Source organism: Chrysochloris asiatica, unplaced genomic scaffold (assembly GCF_000296735.1).
Source record: "Chrysochloris asiatica unplaced genomic scaffold, ChrAsi1.0 scaffold00098, whole genome shotgun sequence".
NCBI lineage: Eukaryota > Metazoa > Chordata > Mammalia > Afrosoricida > Chrysochloridae > Chrysochloris > Chrysochloris asiatica.
Window position 1 is genome coordinate 7,315,817 of NW_006408616.1, and position 21,342 is coordinate 7,337,158.

Sequence of the window (21,342 nt, forward strand, 5' to 3'; positions counted from 1 at the left end):
GAATGTGTAAACAAAAGGCATAGAATTAAACATACAGGTTTGAAGTTAAATGACATAACATAGAAGGAATAATGAAAGCCAGGGTGTTGGATGAGATGACTGAAACAATGGGGAAGGAAGGGAGGAAGGATAAGAAGAGCACTATGTTCACAAGTAAGAGACTGTACTTATGTTGTGCTTGCTCACAATATCATAAAGTAAGGGCACATTTATATCCACTCCCAAGCATCCCCATTGTTCTCCTCTTGCATGTTTTCTCCATAGGCTTTGTCATTATCTGACAGTCTATGCATGTTAGAAAATAAACACCATGATAACAGTGTTTGCATCTATTTTGTTCATTGGCATACCCTAGCACATACTAGATGCTCAATAAATAATTACTGAATAAATTAAGGAATGAGTAACTTTTGAGTACAGTTAATAAGGTATTAACCTACTTAATAGACGGTCCCTCTGTGACAACCTGGTCTTCATCTCCTATTAAATTATCTAGAAAAAGCTTTAATTTTAGTGATCTGAGTATCCTTTTCTGACCTTACATCAAATTCTTTCTCTATTTTGATGTTTTGTAACACCTAATCTACTGACATCTCCTTCTCACTGGATTTTCAGCCCTGGTATGGCACTGTGGGATAAAGCACTGGACCGCAAGGTCGCTTTGAACCACAAGGTCAGTGATTCAAACTCACCAGCTGCTCCTTGGAAACCCTTTACAGGGTCACTATGAGTCAGAATTGACTCGAAGGCACTTCACAATAAGTAATGAAAATGTAATCATTGCTTCGGATAGCAGTCAACTCATTTCTGTGCTCACTGTTTTAGTTGTATCACCTGCTAATCAGCATCGTATCATGACTGCTCCTGTTTTTCTGTGTGGTGACTCTCCGACATCTGTCCATTGTTTTTGAGATAAAGTGATAAAGTCCCATCTGCTCTCACTGATGTCACAGAATCCACATCCTTTCTTCCTGCTACAGGTGTCTCCTGCTACATTCCTGGCGTGGATTCTCTCTTTCCTACTGCAGAGAATCTCTTCAGTTATTTGATACTATCTCTCTTTGTATCACATTTTAACACCCAGTTCTTTAAGAATCATTTCTTGATTAATAAAGATAAGGCTTTCTGCACCCTCAAAGATTTACAACCTCAGAAACCCTATACAGGGTCTCTATGAATTAGAACCAACCCGACAGTGATAAATAATGAACAACAGACAATAATCCTAAAATATTCCAAATGCTTTTAATGTTCCTGTATTATAAGGAGACATCAAAAAGTTCATGGAAGAGTGGAATTATAAGATAATGGATTTTTCCTACAAACTTTTCGAAGTCCACTTGTATATAGTATGAGTTCTGGTGGTGCAGGGGTTCAGTTGGTTACCAGCAATTCAAACACGCCAGCTGTTCAATAGGAGAAACATGTGGTAGCCTGCTTCCATAGAGATTACAGCCTTGGAAACCCTATGAGGCAGTTCTACTCTCCCCTATAGGGTCTCTTGTGAGTAGGAATCAATTAAATGGCAGTGGGTTTTGGGTGGTGGTGGTGGTGATGTGCCGTGGAGTTGGATCCGACTCATAGCAACCCTGCATAGGGTTTCCGAGGCTATAAATCTTTACAGGAGCAGAAAGCCTCATCTTTCTCGCATGGAACGGCTGAAGTTTTGAACTGCTGTTCTTGAGGTTAGCAGCCTGACTCATGACCACTATACTGCCAGAGCACCTTGGGTTTGGGGTATATATTTAAAATAATGTATATTACATATAATAAATAATTTTAGCAATGTGTGCATATCTAGATACACATCATCATAATGATTCTTGCATATTTCTGTAAGTCCTTTAAAGGAAAACAGCCAGAAATGTAGTCTTGTACTCCTGAGATCACAGGACTTAGCAGTTTAGAATGTCTACTACTAATTTTCAGGTTTTTAAAAAATGCTTTTATTTTTAGAATTCTCATGTATTCTTCATGTATGATGATGACCTTTATGTCACCCCAATAGTGTATAATGCATTAAAACTGTTCTTGCGATAGTGTCTAAATTCTGATAAGATATACTCAAGGTCATATTTTGGTTCTATTGGATTTGTTTTTATTTTCTTCAGCTTCAACCAGAACTTGCATATGAACAATTGATGGTCTGTTGTACAATCAGTCCCTGGCCTTTTTTTAGCTAATGATATTGAACTTCTCCATCGTCTCTTTCTACGGTGTAGCCAATTTGATTCCTGTGTATTCCATCTGGTGAGGTGACTGTATAGTGACTTATTTATGATGAAAAAAAAGGTATTTGCAATGACAAATTTGTTGGTATTGCAAAATTCCATCAAGTAATCTTAGTATCATTTCTGTCACCAAGGCCATAATTTCCAACTACTGATCCATGCTCTTTGTTTCTAGCTTCTGCACTATTGTTGTCTGTTGTTAAGTGTCTTTGAGTGAGTTCCGATTCATAGCGACCCTGTATAGGGTTTCCGAGGAGCAGCTAGTGGGTTTAAACTGCCAGCCTTATAGTTTGCAGTCCAGTGCTCATCCTACAGCACCACAATGGTACTTATTAATCCATCTTGATTGCATTTTTGATCAATTGCAGACTAAAGAAATTGACAGAATTCTTCAATTTCTTCATTGCTGTCTTTAGAATTTACTGTATAAATTTGAATAATTGTGGTATTAACTGATCTTCCTTATAGGCATATGGATATTACTCTATCACAGAAAGTATTGTAATAAAAGATAGATTTTGAAATGCTTTATGCTTTTTTTTTGATGATGAATGTGATACCATTACTCATTCCCAACATAGTAACCCATATAACTGTCCAATTCAAAGTAGCCGGTACCAGTCTATTTCAGCTCTCTAATGCCTAGAGCATCAATCTTTATGTGCTCCATTTCATTTTTAATGGCCTCCAGTTTTTGTAGATTCATACATCGTACATTCCACATTCCAATTATTACTGGATGTTTGCAGCTGTTTCTTACCATTTGAATTGTGCCCCATCAGCAAAATGAAGGTCCTGAAAACTCCGCTTCATCCACACCATTGACGTCATCTCTACTTTGAGGAGACTGCTCTTCCCCAGTCATAGTCTGAGTACCTTCCAACCTGAGGGGCTCACCTTCTGGCACTATATCAGATAGTGTTCTGCTGCTGTTCATATGGTTTTCATTGGGTAGGTAACCTTTCAGAAGTAGCCCACCTCTCGTTAGTCTGGAAGCTCCACTGAAAACTATCCACCATGGGTTATCCTGCTGGCACTTAGAATACTGGTGGTATATTTTCCACCATCAAAGACGCACACAAGCCACCACAGTAGGAGAAACTGACAGATGACCAGTGGTGTGCTGACTTTCTACAATACAACAGTGCGTAGCATGCAGTAGATTAGGTGAGACCATGAAACCTACTCACAGTACCATATAGATGAGTGTGACGTGAGCACTTCAGAAGAGCCAGCCTTTCCTTCTGGTTAGTAAGACTAGAGAACGCTGCATGGAATAATAGCCTTGGAGATGGGTCTCAAAGAGGGGGCAGAAGTGTAGTAACAGCTTGTTGTTGTTGTTAAGTGCCGTTGAGTCAATTCTGACCCATAGCAACCCTGTACAGGGTTTCCGAGGAGCAACTGGTGAGCTTGAACCTCCGACCTTGCAGTTCAAATGGCTTTGCAGTCTGGCGCATTAACCCACAGCGCCACACCAGGACTCCAGCACCAGCTTAGGAAACTAGATATTTCAAAAGAAACCACCTTAACTGAGAATACCAGGAGAGTCTGGGAAGTTAAAGGTGAGAAATACAGTGAGACTGAGCTTGACCTATAAATGGGAGAACATTGTTTGTAATGGTAAGTAAAAATGTAAAGGGGCCAGATTGTGGGGTACTTTATACCATGGGCTTGAAAAAGTTCATGGAAAGACTACATTAGCTTTAAATTTTATTTTTCCATGAATTTTTGAGGGCCCCCCCATATTAAAAAAAATAGAGTTATAGAGTACACAATGCTATTGAAGGTTTTTTTGAGTAAGGAAGTTATTAACGTAAAATGAAGAAATTATTCTGGCAACACTGAGCAGGCCATTTGCCAGTATGACAAGCCAGGGTATGGCAGCAGGGATAATACGTGGTAAGATGTGGGACTATGAAAGCAGTCTTTAGCACATGGTAACAAGTGGAGTCCTGGTGTGGCGCTGTGGGCTAATGCGTCAGACTGCAAAGTTGTTTGAACTGCAAGGTTGGTGGTTCAAGCTCACCAGTTGCTCCTGGGAACCCCTATACAGGGTTGCTATGGATCAGAATTGACTCGATGGCACTTAACAACAACAAGTGGACCTGGAAGAGGTAAAATGAAATGTGCTAAATAAAAACAGTGATTATGAGGATCCCAGCCTAGATCATTCAAGGCACAATGAGAGGTATAATTGTAATATAGATGTCAGGATAACATGCTGAGTTACAGGAAAGGGATGGAAAGAATCTGCATTAGTTTTTAGACACATTGAGTTTGTCTGCCAATAAGACACGTATGCTTACATGTCCAGTGTACATTGAAAACAGAGGACAGAAGCTTCAGGAGGAGTCAGAGCTAGGAATGTATATTTGGTAACAATCTGCATACACATGTCATGCAAAGACCAGTGCAGAGAGGAAACATGGGATCAAGGGTAAAATCAGGGATTGGGAGACGGAATAAAACCCAGAGTGTGACCACAGAATGAGTAGTTAAGAGATGGAAGAAGCGGTCAGGAGGTAATTAAATGATGAGATTTGAAAAAAAAAAAAAACACATTTAGATTTGGTGATGAGGGTTACTTCACTGCTTTAAGAAATGTATAGGCTATAGGCTTTCTAATGAGACTTTTGGGAGTGACTGGAAAGTTTAGAGATGCAGGAATTGTGGTTTAGTGATGGGATTTTGTTGCTGTTGCTGTTGTTAGAATATGGGAGACAGGAGCATGTTTTAGGTCGGGACTCCCATGCTTCTGTTACATTCTTCCAAAGATATCCTTTTCAGAAATACTGCACCTGACAGTTATGCTCATAAAGAAAGCAGCTTAGAGGAAGCAGTGTAAAAGCAGAACCATGAGACATCCAGAAAGGTTGCCAAGGGCAAAATCACTTTTCCCCATGGGAGTCACCCTTCCAGACAATGGCTTTGCCCTCTAACACTACATCCCTCCAATCAGATCTGTCCCACACTGCATTGTCCTTGAGTAACAACCTTATTATGACTGTCATTTAAGGAGAATGTTATAGCCTAAAAGACTTTTAGTAGTAGATACTTCTGGATTTAAATCCTGACTGCACCATTGATAGGCTCTGAATCTCATTCCATATAGGTAAGGAGGCATCCATTTTGTGGGAAATTTCATTACCTTTTTTGTTTTCCATTTTCAACAACCTTTTTGAGGGGGTGCTTCAAAAACTTTGTAGTACAATGCAATGAAAGACAATAGATTTTTCCCATGAACTTTTTGAAGTCCTCTCGTACAGTACTATTTTTTAGAATAAAATGAAAAGAAATAAACCTAAATAAAAAGCCAGATGGATAGTAGTAGGCATTTAATAAACAGCCATCTTTGTTTTTACAGATGATGATGATGGTGGTGACAGTAACAGAAAGGCGAGATAAGGCCCAGAAAAGGAGGCTTTTAAGAGACTCAAGGACACAGGTATGGAGCACCATTATCTTTAAAAAGGCTCAGAGATCAGTTTTACTCTTAGAAGAGATGGACAGGAAAAAAAAAAATACACATATAGCTATTTAGAATATGGAAGAGAAAAGGAAGTGGTAATTGAATATGAAGAAATAAAAGTGGAAATAAGTTTCACTTAGAGAAGAGAAAAATAAAGTAAAAGGAAGTATTTAGGGTGTGGTTCATTTTGTTTCAAAAAGGTAGAAGGCATATTTCTAATACTGAAGAAGTATCCTCAGTCTCTAGGTATATTTTTCTCTTTCCCAAGCCCCCAAATCTTGTACTGACTTTCCCCTTCTAATTAAGAAATACCAAGGTTCTACTTCAGCTTCTATGTCACTGGCCCTCATTGTTTTGACATAGCTGATATTTCTTTCCTCCCCAAGGCTGTTTTTACCCCCTCACTTCCTCATGGCCACGCATTCCTGGTTCTTCACACACAATCTCACTTGAAGTTCTTAATGTTTTGAATGCTCCCTTATTTCTAACTCGTTAATGTTACTGTTTTCCAGTTGCATTCTTCTCATTCTATATGCTCCCCTGGAAGTCTCCTTCACATTGTAGATCTTACTATCAAATACAGGTTAAGATTCCCCAGTTATTATCTTCAACTTAGACTTTATGTCTGGGGCTGAGATTCATATAATCTCATCCATGTTCTGGATGGAGTCCTGGTGGGGCACAGCAGGATAATGCTCTGGACTATAATGCCAGTTTGAACCACAAGGCTGGTGGTCCAAACCCATCAGCTGCTCCTTAGAGACTCTATTCAGGGTTGCAATGGGTCAGAACAGACTCAATAGCACTTAACAACAACAACAACAGTGTCCTGATAAATCTCACTGGATGTCCACTACAAAACTTACTTTCAATAGTTTCAAAGCTGAACACAACATATTCCTACCTTAAGAAGTATATCTTCTATTCTCAAACTCAATGGTACATATTCCCATCTCCCCAGCCACCCAAGCTACTGTTCATATCCATTCCTAGTCACCAAAATGCAAAAATTTCTATCTCCTCCAGATTTGGACTTTATCTTCTGCTCTTAATACTGTTCCTACTAACTTTCCAGGACCAAGATTTCATTACTTTGCACTTGGGCTATGGCAATAGTTTTCTACTGGTTAGTTTGCCACCAGCACTGTCTCCTGAAGAATGACATCCCCACAACTGCCACCAGGCTTTAAAACAAAAATTGGACCCTGAACTTTTCTGCTTGTAATTCTACATGGCTCACCATACTCTATGAATCAACAGAATGAAGTCCAAGCTGTTTAACATACACACCTTGCATTGTTTGACCCATCTTATCTCTTGGTATGTCCTGCTCTGAATTTTAGTCTTCAGAAAGAAACACTGCCCATTCAGTCCTGTCCCATCCTCCTAGGTTTGAGCCCATTGTTCCAGCCATTGTATCAACCCATCTCCTTTAGAGTCTTCCTTTTTTTTTCTTTATTGTGAATTGAGTGAAGGTTTATAGACACAATCATCAGTTTTATATTCAACAAACAATACACTTCGTTTTATCTCAATGACTGCAATCCCCTCCATGGAATAACAGTTATCTCGCTTCCTCCCTGTGGTTCCCCTCTCCATTCCACCCACCTTTCCAATCCTTCACACCTTTGTCCTTAGGTCCATGCTGCCCTTTTGATTTTGATGACTGACCATTCCATCATTCATAGTGAGCATACCTTACTAGTGTTATTGTTCCCCTATATACCTATCTACTGCTTGACTGAAAGTTGGGCCACAAGGTTGAGTTCTTTTCCAGACCTGAAAGGTGGTTGAGGACCAAAGTCTCAAGTTCCTCCAATGTCTTTCTGACCAGAAAGTCCAGTCTTTTTAAATTTTTTTTTTTTAATAATTTTGATTTTTGTTCCACATATTCTATCACTCTACCCAGGACTTTCTAATGTGATCCCTTTCAGAGCACTTGGTAGTGGTAACTGGGCACCATCTAGTTCTTCTGGTCTCAGGATTATGGAGAGTTCACATGTTAGATTAATTGACTCCAAGCCTTTTCAATTCTCATCATTCTTATTTCTTCTACACATGGAGAGATCAATAGATGCACCTTAGATGGCCATTGATAAGCTTTTAATATCCAAGACACTACTCGCCAAAGTAGGATGTAGAACATTGTCTTTAACGCCAACTGATCATGATGTCCCAGAGACTATGGTCCTGATTCCCCAGGCCCAGCAACTGATTGCCTTAAGATGGTTGATAATGTCTAAGAAGTTTTCATCATTTTCTCCACTGTATGCTCTAATATATTCATAGTTGTGTTTGCAGGAAAGGTAAATGCTCATGTACCAATATTCTCTGCCAAGCTATTATATATCTGTGGGATACGTAACTATAAATATATATATACACACACACACACACACATATATATACCCCATTCTTCCTCCCATATATGGGCTTCCTCTTTTTCACTGATGCTGTACTTTACCAAGCATTATGTCCTTGTACATTTCCAAAGTTGTAACATGTCCAAAGTACTTCTCACCATCCTCACTTCTAAAAAACATTCTGGCTGTACTTCTTCCAATACAGAAATGTTTGTTCTTGTGTCAGTCCATGGCATAGTCAAGGTTCTTCACCAGCACCATAATTAAAAGGCATCAATTCTTCTGTGGTCTTCCTTATTCACTGTCCAGCTCTCCCAAGCATATGAGGCCATTGAAAATACCATGACTTGGATCAGGTACACCTAAGTCTTCAAAGTGATCTGTGACCCTGCTGGTACTTGAAATACCAGTGGCACGGCAACATGCAAGCTACCACAATACACCAAACTGAGAGACAGACAAGTGGCGGTAACACATTAAGTGACAGATGAATGCCCTGGGAGCAGGGTGTGGCTTGCCTGCATTTGTTTCTCTGGAGTTAGCACATAATTACGTGCTGTTACCTGGAACACTTCCAACTGTTGGAAGAATGTTGGAAAGATTTGGGGAAGTCAGGGAGGGGTATGAGACAGTCAACAAAAGGTGAACTAAGGAAGAAATTGGACTTATTCAGGTCCAGTACAAGTTATATTTTAAAGTGACACTCTTATGCTTGTTTTGTAACTTTTTTTCTAAAAGATTCTTCAGCCCATCACAGAGAAATGGGTGATGAGAGCACCCTGGAGCTAGTGAGGGGAGGGTTCCAAGGGGAGAGGAGGCAGTCTACAGAAACAATTGAGGACAGAAAGGGCTGATGTACAAGAGAGAGGGTGTGGAACTAAAGGGAATGATGGAAGCAATGAAACTGCTGGGTGGGTCTGAGAGAGCTGGTGATGAGGGCAGAGGACAGACAGTGTGTAATTGAGAAAGGGGGCAAGAAGGAGACCACGATGGGGAGAGAGGGAGGAAGGGTGGGAAAAGAGAAAGAGAGTAAGTTTGCTTAAAAGCTGAAAGGAGGCACGATTCAGAAATCAACATAGAGTCAGTTGATAGAAGTTCAAGTTTCTGGAAAAATCACCTGTGGATTTATAATCTAACAAAATAGATACAAAAACCAGGCTGATATTTAATTAATGTGTTGCCACAGTAAATTAAAAAACTTATTTGCCACTTTGTGGAAACTTTGGGCATTTTGTATCACATTCTGCAGTCAAAGTATCATATAAACTGCAGAAATAATGACAGCATAGGTTTGCCACATAATTCTTCGATCTATTTACAGAAGCAGAGAACTCTAGTCCAATGCTCAGTTACATAATCTGAATTTTGTCCTCAGTCTTCATTAATTTTTCCCCAAAAGCATTACAAATAAATGATTTGAACCCTTCCTTTCTGCTTAGTAGTATTTTTAACCATTATTTTAGTATCTTGAGGGCACTTACCACAAATAAAGCAGGTTGTCTTTAGAATTTCTTCTTTTTTTTGTTTTTCACTTCTGAGATCAGCAAAGGTATCGATGATAACACCAAAAATCAAGTTAAGAACAATAATGATGACAATGAAGAAAAACAGAAGGTCATAAACCACCCGAGCAGCAAACAAGGGCTCCTGAAAAATAAATTGAAAAAAAAAAATTGTGTGTGTATGTGTATATATGCTAAAGTGCCATCAAATCAGTGCAGGCTCATAACGACCTCGTATAGGGTTTCTGAAACTGGCTGGTGAATTTAAACTGCCAATCTTGCAATTACCAGTCCAGTACGCCAGGGCATATATATATACATACATAGCGTAAGGTCAGTTTGAACCACAAGGTTGACAGTTCAAATTTACCCGCTGCTCCTCAGAAACGCTATACAGAGTCTCTAAGAGTCAGAACTGACTCAACAGCACTTAACAACAACAAAAACATATATACAGTTATAGTTATCTATGTAAATATGCACACATACTTTCAAGACTTGTTGATTTAGTACTTTGTTTAGCCTAGAAGACATATGCAATAAATGCTTGCTAAATGAACATAAACAGGGTCGCTATGGGTCGGCACTGACTCGAAGGCACTTAACAACAACAACAACAACAAATGAACATAAAATAGTATTCCAAGTTTCAGATTCATTCAAATTTCATATTCAAACACTATCTTAGTTTTTCTTTTCTTTAGAAGTAATGAGAAGAACTTCTCATCCCTTTCTTAAGAACCCTTTCTTTTCTTCATGACTTACATAGTCCTTTTCCATTGGAAGGACCTACCTTTCATTAGCAACAACTTTCCTATGTCATTCTGCTGTATTTCCTTGCAGTGGTCCTTAGCCCAGAAACCACAGGAAAGGCACCAAAACACCAATTCTAGAGGTCAGCAATAAGAGAATGAAGGAGGACCTAATATTTTTTAATTTCTTTCTTGGCTTCATAGGGCCAAGTACATACAGCTCAACCTCTTTTCCATGACAAACAATATTAAAATACACATTGTTATGGTTATCATTTAATCCAGTTGTTTTATAGATGAGGGGCCTGAGGCAATGGAATGCTAGATGACTCAACAGCGTTATACAAGTAGCAGAATTGAGATTTTCAGAGCTCCTAGTTTGATGCTTGAGATTTTGCAGCTAGCGAGAACTTTTTCAGCCTTGCTATTTTAATATGTGAAATCCTATTAAAATTTGTTCAAATTTTATATTCATCATGGATAAATAATGGAAGTTATTCCTATCCAGAGCAGAGTAAATCTTCATGCCTGAGAAACCGGATAGACAAGTGGCAGCCTCGTTTCCGTTATTTATGTAATAATCAACCCCTATGCAAAGTTTGCAGTCATGAGTTCCTTGTAATGGAATACACAGATAAAGCCTGGGTAAATTACATAACTTTATTAACACTGGTGGCACTGTAGGATAAACACAGGACTGCTAACTGCAAAGCTGACAGTTCAAAGTCACCAGCCACTCTGAGAGAGAAAGCTGAGGCTGTCTGCTTCTGTAAAGATTTACAGTCTCAGAAATCCTACACAGGGTTGCTCTGAGTTGGAACCAACTCCATAGCAGAAGGCTGGGTACTTTTAGTATATTACCTGTTTCTTGGTAACCCCAGTGTACAATTAATTGCTTTTGGTAAGCACTATTATGGTTACCAATTGGGCTGCGAACCACAAGATTAGCAATTCGAAACTACCAGCTGTTCCGCGGGAGAAAGATGAGGCTTTCTGCTCCCGTAAAGATTTACAGCCTTGGAAACCCTTTACAGGGTCGCTCGCTATGAGTCGGAACCGACTCCACGGCATATAACAGCATTACACCTTTGGAGTCCTGATGTGGTGCTGTGGGTTAATGTACTAGACTGCAAAGTCAGTTTGAACCTCAAGATTGGCAGTTCAAGGTCACCAGACGCTTCTCCGAATCCCTATACAGGGTCACTATGGTAGGAACTGACTCGAAGGCACTTAACAATAACAACAAATTATACCTTTGGAGTCCTGGTGGTGGCGATGCTTGATAATATGCTGGACAGCAAGGTCAGTTTGAGCAAGCTGCAGGGTTGGCGATTCAAGTCCACCAGCTGCTCCTCGGAAACCCTATACAGGGCCACTATGAGTCGGAACTGACTTGATGGCACTTAACAACAACAACAATTATACATTTAAGTGGTGGTGGTTGGTGATTATGTGCCGTGGAGTCAGAAATGATATAATATATCACTGTGAACACAAAAACCATATTTTGAAAGGCTAAAAAAAAAAAAAAATGACTATGTGGTTCTTGAAAAAACACTTTTCATTCTACTTACATCTTTTGATGGTCTTCTCAGCACATCTCCCACACCTCCGCCATTCCTGAGACCCTGGTTCAAGACAGTGACAATGCACATAAGGAGAGTGTCACATGTCCTTTCAATTCCGTCTTCATATTCTTCATCACCTATCCAAGCATATAAACATGTAACAAACTTACATTTAATAAGTATATTATTATTCTATTTCCAAAGATATGTGTCTTTATAATGGTGCCATCATACATGATTTTGAGGTCACACAGCATATAGCAGCAGATGACTAACACATACAGATAAATCTCCACATGCAATGTCTAGAAATAATTTTTTTGTCTTTCATAGGTAGAAAATAAAATGAAAATGGCAAAAACATTTAAAAACCTAATATTCATTGTGCATATTACTGTGGTGCTGCAAAAAATGTGGTACCACCTCCTGAAAACACAAAACTCACCTGGACACAAAGGTACTGTAGGGGAAAGAATGTGAATGCAGGAAGGAGTCAGACAGACCTGGCTTCTAATTCTACTCAGCAGCCATATTGGGACTTGGAAAAATTACATAATCTTAATGCCTTCATCTGTGAAATGGGGAGAGTTGTTTAACAATTAAATTATTTATAGGTTTATTTAAGGCTTATGTTTAAGGTAACACTTTTTTACAGAGATTAGCACACACAAAGAGTGGTGAGCACATATTTGAACATATCCTATTATTTCATTATTTTGGATAAGTGTCTAAGTTTTCTTACTGGCCAACTTGTGGGTACTGATGAGAGGCACAAAGTATTCATGTATACAATTCTACTTGGAGAAAAAACAGGGAGAAAGAAAAAGATATGAGAGAAAAAATGCTATCTCCATTTAAAAAATTATTTTTAAAAAAATCCCTAGCTTCATTTTTTCTTAAGAAATTTATCAAGTTTGCAATGTAGTTTCCAAGCCATCTGAAATAGCAAAAAAGTTCACACTAATTTGTAATATTAGAGTAAGGATTTCCTAGTTTTGGCAAGAGAAAAGTAATGACGTTTTCTTGTTATAATGTTAATCAATCATGTTGTAGGTGTCTTGGTAGCACAGCAGGTTAAGCCTTGGGCTGTAACTGAAAGGTTGGGTGTTTGAAACCACCAGCTGCTCTACAGAAGAAAGAGGAAACAATCTGCTTTCATAAAAATGTACAACCTTGGAAACCCTATGGGTCAGTTCTACTCTACCTTTTAAGGTCACTGAGTCAGAATGAACTAGATGGCAGTTGGTTGGGCTAACCATCGTTGTTTTGCATTGCTGAGTCAATTCCAACTCATAGCAATGCTATATGACAGAGTACAACTGCTCTACAGGATTTCTTAGTTGCAAACTTTATGGGAACAGATCTCTAGGTCTTTTCTCCTGTAGAGCTGCCAGTGGATTCCAACTGCTGACCTTCTGGTTGCTAGCCAAGATTTAACCACTGAGCCACTAGGGCTTGGTATTAAACTTGGGGATTGTGTAGCCACACTCTGCATGTTAACATACATGTGCAAAAACTATAACCTATTTCTCTCTAAAACAAAAACAACTCAGTCTAATTTAGTCTACATGACCCAAGACTAAGTACATGTTTGGTATGTTGTTATGAAATGACTAATTTTCCTCTTCTGAGTTGATTCTATTTTAGTATCGCATGGATGAGGAGATCCTGAAATTTTTACTTTACTTGAAACTGTTCCTTTTAAAATATGTTGGCAAGTACCTCGAGCAGAAGACGGAGCTCAGAGATGGTCAAGAACAAAACGCAGCATCAAAGACCTCTGCTGGGGGTGGGAGGCAGAGTCTGTGCTTGACCACTTACCTTTGAGGAGAGCCCCAAGGCACATTCTGATTTAGAAAGTAGGAGAAATAAAACTCCTTTAGGAGGAAGGAGAAATGGGGAAGAGGTATGGCTTGTGGTGGTAGCAGTCAGAGCAGCAGTAGACAAGGAAGGCAGAGCAAGCAGTGGAGAAAGCTCAGGCTGGACCGTGCTTGTTAGGTTCCCAAAGCCCGGTGGTGCGTTCTAGCATGATGGCTAAGAAGGATGAGAGGAAAAATAGTTAGAAATGTGTAGGAAAGTTAAAAGAAAGTTTTAAGGTGATACATGGTCTTCGAATAATGAGGCCAACTGGAATATGTCTACATGGGGTTAGACTTTAAATCAAGATGATTATATATCTGGTGGCATGATCTGCATTCATCTATTCATTCAGCAACTACTAGTTCTTGTCACAAACGTGTATTAGAGACTAAGGGCCAGATTAATCAGTACATGGGAGCTTGAAGGTAGTGCTTCTACCTCTTCCCAAGAATTTGGACATGAAGCTGTTTGCTCTCTCAGAGGTGAGCGTGTAAAATCCACACACAATTCACAATGTGATTAGCTTGTGTGTGTGTGTGTGGGGGGGAACAGATTGGCTGCAAATGTATACTGAAAGAACTGGCTTTCTGTGTGGTCTGCAAAAAGAGAATGCCCGGGTCAGGTCAAAGCTGGCAACAGTTCAGTCGTCTTGCTCAAAAATAATCAGTATGCAGGCATGTTGGTTTGATATATTGGCTTCTATGAGTTTGGTTCATGCAGTTCCACTTGCACAATGTTATGCCAAGTTCCCAAGCCTTCAAGTTAAAAAGCCCGTCTCTGAGTCATGGTCAATTCATCAAAGTAAATACCACCTTGTAGAGACCTACCTGCACAATCAGCTGCCTTTCCCTAAGCCACCCTTGCCTTATTTTACTACACGAACTGCCAAGGTCAGGTACCTGGAACACAGGCAGACATGATGAAACTGTGCTAGTCCCTAGAAACTTAGGGTCCACTAGGAAAAACTATACAGCAGACGGACAAAGATCGTGCAGTATTGCTACGTGTCATGAAGGCATGGTGGAAGTGCTTCTCACAGGCAGGGCACCAGGCACAGTGTCCTGAGTTGAGTCTTGTAAGGAGGGCATGCTTAGCCAGTAAGTTAGTGAGGTAAGACATGCCAGACTGATAAAATGGAATGTGCAAAGGCAAACAGGTATACCACTGCATGGGGTATTTGTGGGACTGCAGGCATATTGCAATGGCTCGAGCTTTGCTGTATGCAGAAAAGTGGTGAGAGGAAAAGCAGGTAGGGTCCAGGCCATGGACTGCTTCATAGATCAAGCTGAAGACTTTACACTTTATCCTGAAAACTATGGAGAACCACTGGAGAATTGTAAACAGACAAGTTGGTGCATTCCCTGTTGTTAGATGCTGTCAAATCAGCCAGCTCATGGCAATCCCACGCACAATGGGATCTAACTGTTGTGCTCCATAGAGTTTTCACTGGCTGATAGTTTGAAATTAGATTGTCAGGACTTTCTTTCTAGTCGCTCTTTCTGCTGAAATTTGTTCAACATCAGAGCAACACACAAGTTTCTACTGACACTGGTACAGGTTTTGCTTAAAGTTCATTGTTTGGAAATCGAGTTAGGATCTCTCTCCTAGAGGAAAATAATTATCCCATACACCCACCATTGCCCACCTCTCCTTTACCATCTAGTTGGTGAAACAGTAAAAGATAAACCACATATTTAAGTATGAAGACAAATTAAAACATACATGATGAAATCCACAGTTCAATATTAAAAATAGTTGGAGGGGAGTAGACATTGAGTTCAGTCTTGAATATTCAGTAGCTTAAGATCAGAGTAGAATAGCATTTCACATGGCAGAACAGAAGTAGAATGAGACATGCTTACATATTAAACAGAAAATAATCCAGTATGCATGCATGAGAAGAGTGGAAGATAAAGCTGGAGAGATCAACTAAGAACTTACTGTGAAGTTCTAAAGAGCTTGGATTTTACTCAGAAGGCAATGAAGCATCATGAAAAACTTGAATTGTGGTTAGGGGAGGATATCTTCAAAGCAGTGACTCTGACAAGTAGTACAGCAATGATATACTGGACAAATTGAACAGAAGAGAATGACTGGAGGTAGAAAGACCACTTAGGAGGCAATTGCAATAATTCAGGCATGATGGGCTATGAGCCCCACAATCAGGGTAATGACAGTGAGACTGTAAAGGGTGAGAGAGACAATGCAAGGGATGAATGACCAGGAGCTGATGGGGCTTTAGGCATAAAGGAGAATGCAGCATTAAATGTTATGCTGAGGCTGCCAGCCGCGGATGACTTGAGAAAAGGATGACTCCATTAGACCATAGAAATAGACAATTTAGAAGGAAGAACTGTATTTAGGGTGTTTTGATGAAGACAAGGAGAGATTCGCAGAAGTTTTTTTTGTTGTTGTTTATCAGGTAAGAAGATGAGAAGGTACTTTAAAAAGTCAGAGGAGACAGAGAGCTGGGAGAGAACTATGATGAAAAATTAAAGAAGAAAATAACTTAATACTTTCCACACCAATTTATGTTCTGCTTTGAGCTCTTTGTTGAAAACCATGTGTTTTCAGCATCGCAAAATAATAATAATAATAAATAAATAAATAAATAATTGAGGTAATAATGGATTTTGATACAAGTCATGGGACACATATATCCCAAGGGGTTTCTAGTGCTGGGGCTGGTGGGATGAGGCCCATTTCTTCAGATTCATGCAGTAATACAGGCCTTCACTAGATGGCAGCATGCACTAAAAGTGGGATAGCAGCTTCCCACTAAATACAAGGTGAAAGAGTCACAGATGGGTTAAAGATGGAGATGGTGTCAAGAAATGTCAACATTACAAAACAATCAAAGGCAATGAAAAACAAGAAAAGGTCACGGGTTTACCAATTTGGTCCTCAGATAGCTAGATGAAGATGGTAAGACATTAAGGGGAAGATTCCAGTGCAGGAACTGAAGGAAGGAGAATAGGTCAATTGTTTGATAGGAAAATTGGGTTCTGAAAGGAAAGAGACTGATAGGCTATTAGTTTGGAGGGATAGCAGTGGCTCAGTGGTAGCATTCCTGCCTTCCCTGAGGGGGACCTGGGTGTGATTCCCAACACCTGGAGGCTCTAGTGTTGCTCTGATGCTAAACAGATTTCAGTGGCGCTTCCAGACTAAGACAGACTAAGAAAAAGGCCTACAGATGTACTTTCAAAAATCAGGTAATGAAAACCCTTAGAGTCCCAAGGGTCGGATCAATCCCCAATTGATCCTGTGGATGGTGCAAGACCAGGTAGCATTTGTTCTCTTGTACACAGGCTGCCATGACTTGAGGGCCAACTCAATGGCAGCAAACAACAACAACAACAACAACAACAACAGTGTTACTAGGAAGAGAAGGTAGCAAAGAAAATATTTAAAATGCATCCAATTTAAATAAAAAATATTTAAAATGCAAGGGGGAGTCCTGGTGTGGCGTTGTGGGCTAATAATGCACCAGACTGCAAAGCCGTTTGAACTGCAAGGTCGGTGGCTCAAGCTCACCAGCTGCTCCTCGGAAACCCTGTACAGGGTCGCTATGGGTGGAAATTGACTTGATGGCACTAAACGACAACAACAAAGATGCAAGGGAGTAATGAAAAAAAAAAAAGTAATAATAAAAGAAGTGAGAGAGTCTATTCATTTGAGAATGAAAATAAATAATTGGAAAATAAATGTTTAATGTGGAAACATACAAAGAAACTAATTATATGCACGTAAAGAACTCAGAGCAGTGCTTAGTCCATGTTGTTTTTAAGTGTCTCGTGAGTTGGTTCAGATTCTAGGATTTACAAGGAGCAGCTGGTGGGTTTGAACCACTGACCTTGCAGTTAGCAGTCCAGTGTTTATTGTACAGTAACACACCAGTACTATAACTATCATAATTGTTTATCATTATCACTGACAGATAGTTGTTGAATCTTATGAAAAGCTATGGTATTTAGTACAATTTACAAATTCTATACTTGAATGATATATTAAATGATCTTATTTTTCATTTCAATATTAACAGAACAAAGTATTTCATGAGAAAACCAAAATGTTTCATATAAAGAAAGGAATAAAAATAGATTCTATTAACTGAACTATTCCCCCCTAACCAAGGTGTTAGTCTGTCAATCCTGTAAGAAATATGGACATGCTTGAATAAGAGTATTTAACAAATTATCCTTTCTGCTTTGATATTTAAAAGAATCAGTTTTATTATGGTTTCTTAGGAAACAACAGACTGCCACTGGAATACATTCTGAGTGAAATTAGAAACCTCTTGTTCATTAGTCTAATACTTTTAGTAAAATAGATTCATTATAGAAATGTTGATTTTAAAACTGTTAACTAAGAAATAAAAATAAAAACATTGAGCACCTGTTGGGAACCCAATATGTTGAGTAGTGTTTCTGTTATTTTCTATACACCTTTTCTATCCAAGAAAAACACCAAAGCATATGACATTTGAATTACTCAAATGCTGTACACCCATGAACTTCCTCTTTTTTCTATATAATCAAATATTGACTTATAAAGTTCATTTTGATTTTATTTTGTAAAATGCTTTGGTTTTCTAGAAAAGTGGGTCTTTGTTGATATTATTTGTGTGTGTGTGTTTGTGTGTGAGTATTTTGTCCAGGAAATCTGGGAAGTTGGCAAACAAGTAAAATAAAAGTTACTTTTTCTTTTTTAAAACCACACTTGGTTGCCATTTACTGTAAGAATTCTCTACTGTTGGGACAATGACCTTACTTTTACTGGCATCCATAGCAGCCTTGCTCAGGAGCTGCTAGCTCCGCCTCAAATCACCCCAAGGCTATGCTAACTGTGTAGGTCTGGGCCTTTTGTAATGCAGAGCTAATGTCTATAAGGTAACCAACTAAGGGTATCACACATGCACAATAGGGTTTACACATCAAATTTTAATGTTGGTTTTAGACACAGTGCTATTTTAAAATCTGAGTGGCATATGCCACACAACTAGAACCAGGTCTTCTCTTTAAGAATACTTATGCATCTAAATAAATGAGGCCAAAATGTGAAGTGCCCTGGTGGTATAGCGGACAAAGTGCTCTGCCTCTAACTGAAAGGTCAGTGGTGCAAACCCACCAGGTGCTCCTCAGGAGAAAAAAATGGCAGTCGGCTTCTAAAAGGATTTAATCTATGGGCTAGTTCTAGTCTTTTCCACAGGGTTGCTCTGAGTTGGAATCGACTTAACAGCAGTGGGTGGGTGGGTGGGTATTGTTGTTGTTGAGTGTCGTTGAGTCAGTTCCAACCCATAGCAACCCTGTATAGGGTTTCCAAGGAGTGGCTGGTGAGCTTGAACCTCTGACCTTGCAGTTCAAATGACTTTGCAGAGTTTGGGTGCATAAATCCACAGCACCACACCAGGACTCTGGCAGGCCAAAATATAAAGGTGATAATGGCTAGTGGTGCTGTGGGTAAATGCGCCAGACTGCAAAGCCGTTTGATCTGCAAGGTTGGTGGTTCAAGCTCACCAGCTGCTCCTAGGAAACCCTATACAGGGTAGCTATGGGTTGGAACCGACTCGACAGCACTTAACAACAACAACAACCCACCCACCCAAACACTGTTGTTAAGACCATTCTAACTTAGAGTGATCCTGTAGGCCAAAATTTAAAAGTGATAAATGGAGTCCTGGTATGGTGCTGTGGGTTAATGCTCAGGACTATAAATTAGGTTTCAACTGCAAGGTTGGCAGTTTAAACTCACTGGCTGCTACACTTAATAATAACAAAGGCTAGAAATGCAAGTCCATGGAATTTTCAATAAGACCATTTTTATCACTTCCCCTATCATATACAGGGAGTCCTGGTGTGGCACTGTGGGTTAATGCGCCAGACTGCAAAGCCGTTTGAGTTGCAAGGTCGGCGGTTCAAGCTTACCAGCTGCTGCTCTTTGGAAACCCTACACAGGGTTGCTATGGGTCGGAATCGACTCAACGGCACTTGACAACAACAAATCATATACATAGATACTGAAGAAAAAGTAGCTTAATACAGATATTCCATGTCTTTCTTGTTAATTTTAGAATGATGTTTGACTATGAAAAGCTATTGCCACCGTCTTTGGCTCTCACTGTGTCTGCATACCTCCAGTGAAATGAAACATTTCACTACCATAGCTGGGGTCCCTTCTTTCCTACACAGGAAGTTTTTCTTGCAAAATCTTCCCCCAACTCCCAGTTTTTTTTAAATTTAAGAAGTCCTGCTGTGGCACTGCAAGCTAATGCGCTGGGCTGCAAGGTCGATTTGAACACCAAGACTGGCAGTTCAAACTTACCAGTCGCTCCTCAGAAACCCTATACAGAGCCACTATGGGTCGGAACCAACTCAGCAGCACTTAACAGCAACAACAATAACAAGGAGTCCTGGTGTGGTGCTATAGAATAAGTACTGGATCATAAGGTCAGTTTGAAACTCAGGTTTGATGGTTCCAACTAGCCTCTCCTGGAAAACGCTCACTATGCATGGTAACTAAGAGTAATTGCCCACTTGATGGTAATTAACAATACAAAATAAAACAAAACAAAAGAGAGATGGTGATATTTTCCCAGGGACAAAAGAACCCATTCCATTTGTCCACAAAAAAATAGGAAGTTATGTTCTTTGTATGCATTGCTGTTGTTGTTAAGGTCCCTTGAGTCATAATGAATGGATCGCGATAGGATCAGTACTGGACTGCAAACCACAGAGTTGGCAGTTCAAATCCACCAGCAGCTCCTCGGAAACCTTACACAGGGTCACTATAAGTTGGAACACTTAACAGCAGAAGCATAGGGTTTCAGAGTCTTTAAATCTTTGAGGGAGCAGACAACCTCATCTTTCTCTCATGGCTGGTGGGCTCAACCAAAGACCTTGTTTTTCACACTCCAGTGTTTATCCTATGGAGTCATCAAGCTTCCTCTTGGAGACATATTAGCTGAATAATGGGTTATAGAAGTTTTTATAGGACGACTTTTACAAAAATTTGTATTCAGAGTTATAAACCAATGTCCAAAACCATCATTTTGCAATGGAACAGAGTTTCCTAACCTCACCACTTTTGGGGATGGATAATATTTTGTTGTGAAGAACTGTCCTGTGCATTGTAGGATATTTAGATATATCCTCCTGTTCCCATCCAAGTTGTAACAACCAAAACTGACTTCAGACATTGCCAAATGTCTTCTGGAGGTGGGGGCATAATGAATTCTGGTTCATAAATATACAATAGTACCATTATTCGTTGCCAAGTCAATTCTGAATCATGGAGACCTCATGTATGACAAGTTAGAACTGTAGTCCAATGGCTGCTTTTTCAGACGTAGAGTGCAAGGTCTTTCTTCTGAGTCACCTCTGGGTGGACTTGAACTTCCAAACTTCCAGTTAGCAACTGAGATCATTAATTAGTTATATCGTCCAGGAACTTCAACTATGTAGCTGTTGTTGTTAAGTGCTTTTGAGTCAGTTCTGACTTAGAGTTGCCCTGTATAGAGTTTCCAAGGAGCAGCTGGTGAGTTTGAACTGCCAACCTTGTGTTTAGCAATCCAGTGCTTATCCTATGGTGCCACATCAAA

At 39.6% G+C, this 21,342-nt stretch overlaps 1 protein-coding gene across 1 annotated transcript in view; it reads right to left on the reverse strand.

Annotated features, from left to right (window-relative positions):
• The window catches only part of ITPR2 (inositol 1,4,5-trisphosphate receptor, type 2), a 707,773-nt gene that overhangs the window by 56,896 nt on the left and 629,535 nt on the right, over nucleotides 1–21,342 (reverse strand). The window contains exons 51-52 of the mRNA XM_006866982.1: nucleotides 11,892–12,022; nucleotides 9,545–9,710 (exon numbers count right to left, since the gene is read on the reverse strand). Of these exons, the coding sequence (XP_006867044.1) occupies nucleotides 9,545–9,710; nucleotides 11,892–12,022 (297 nt within the window). The remainder of the gene's footprint in view (nucleotides 1–9,544; nucleotides 9,711–11,891; nucleotides 12,023–21,342) is intronic.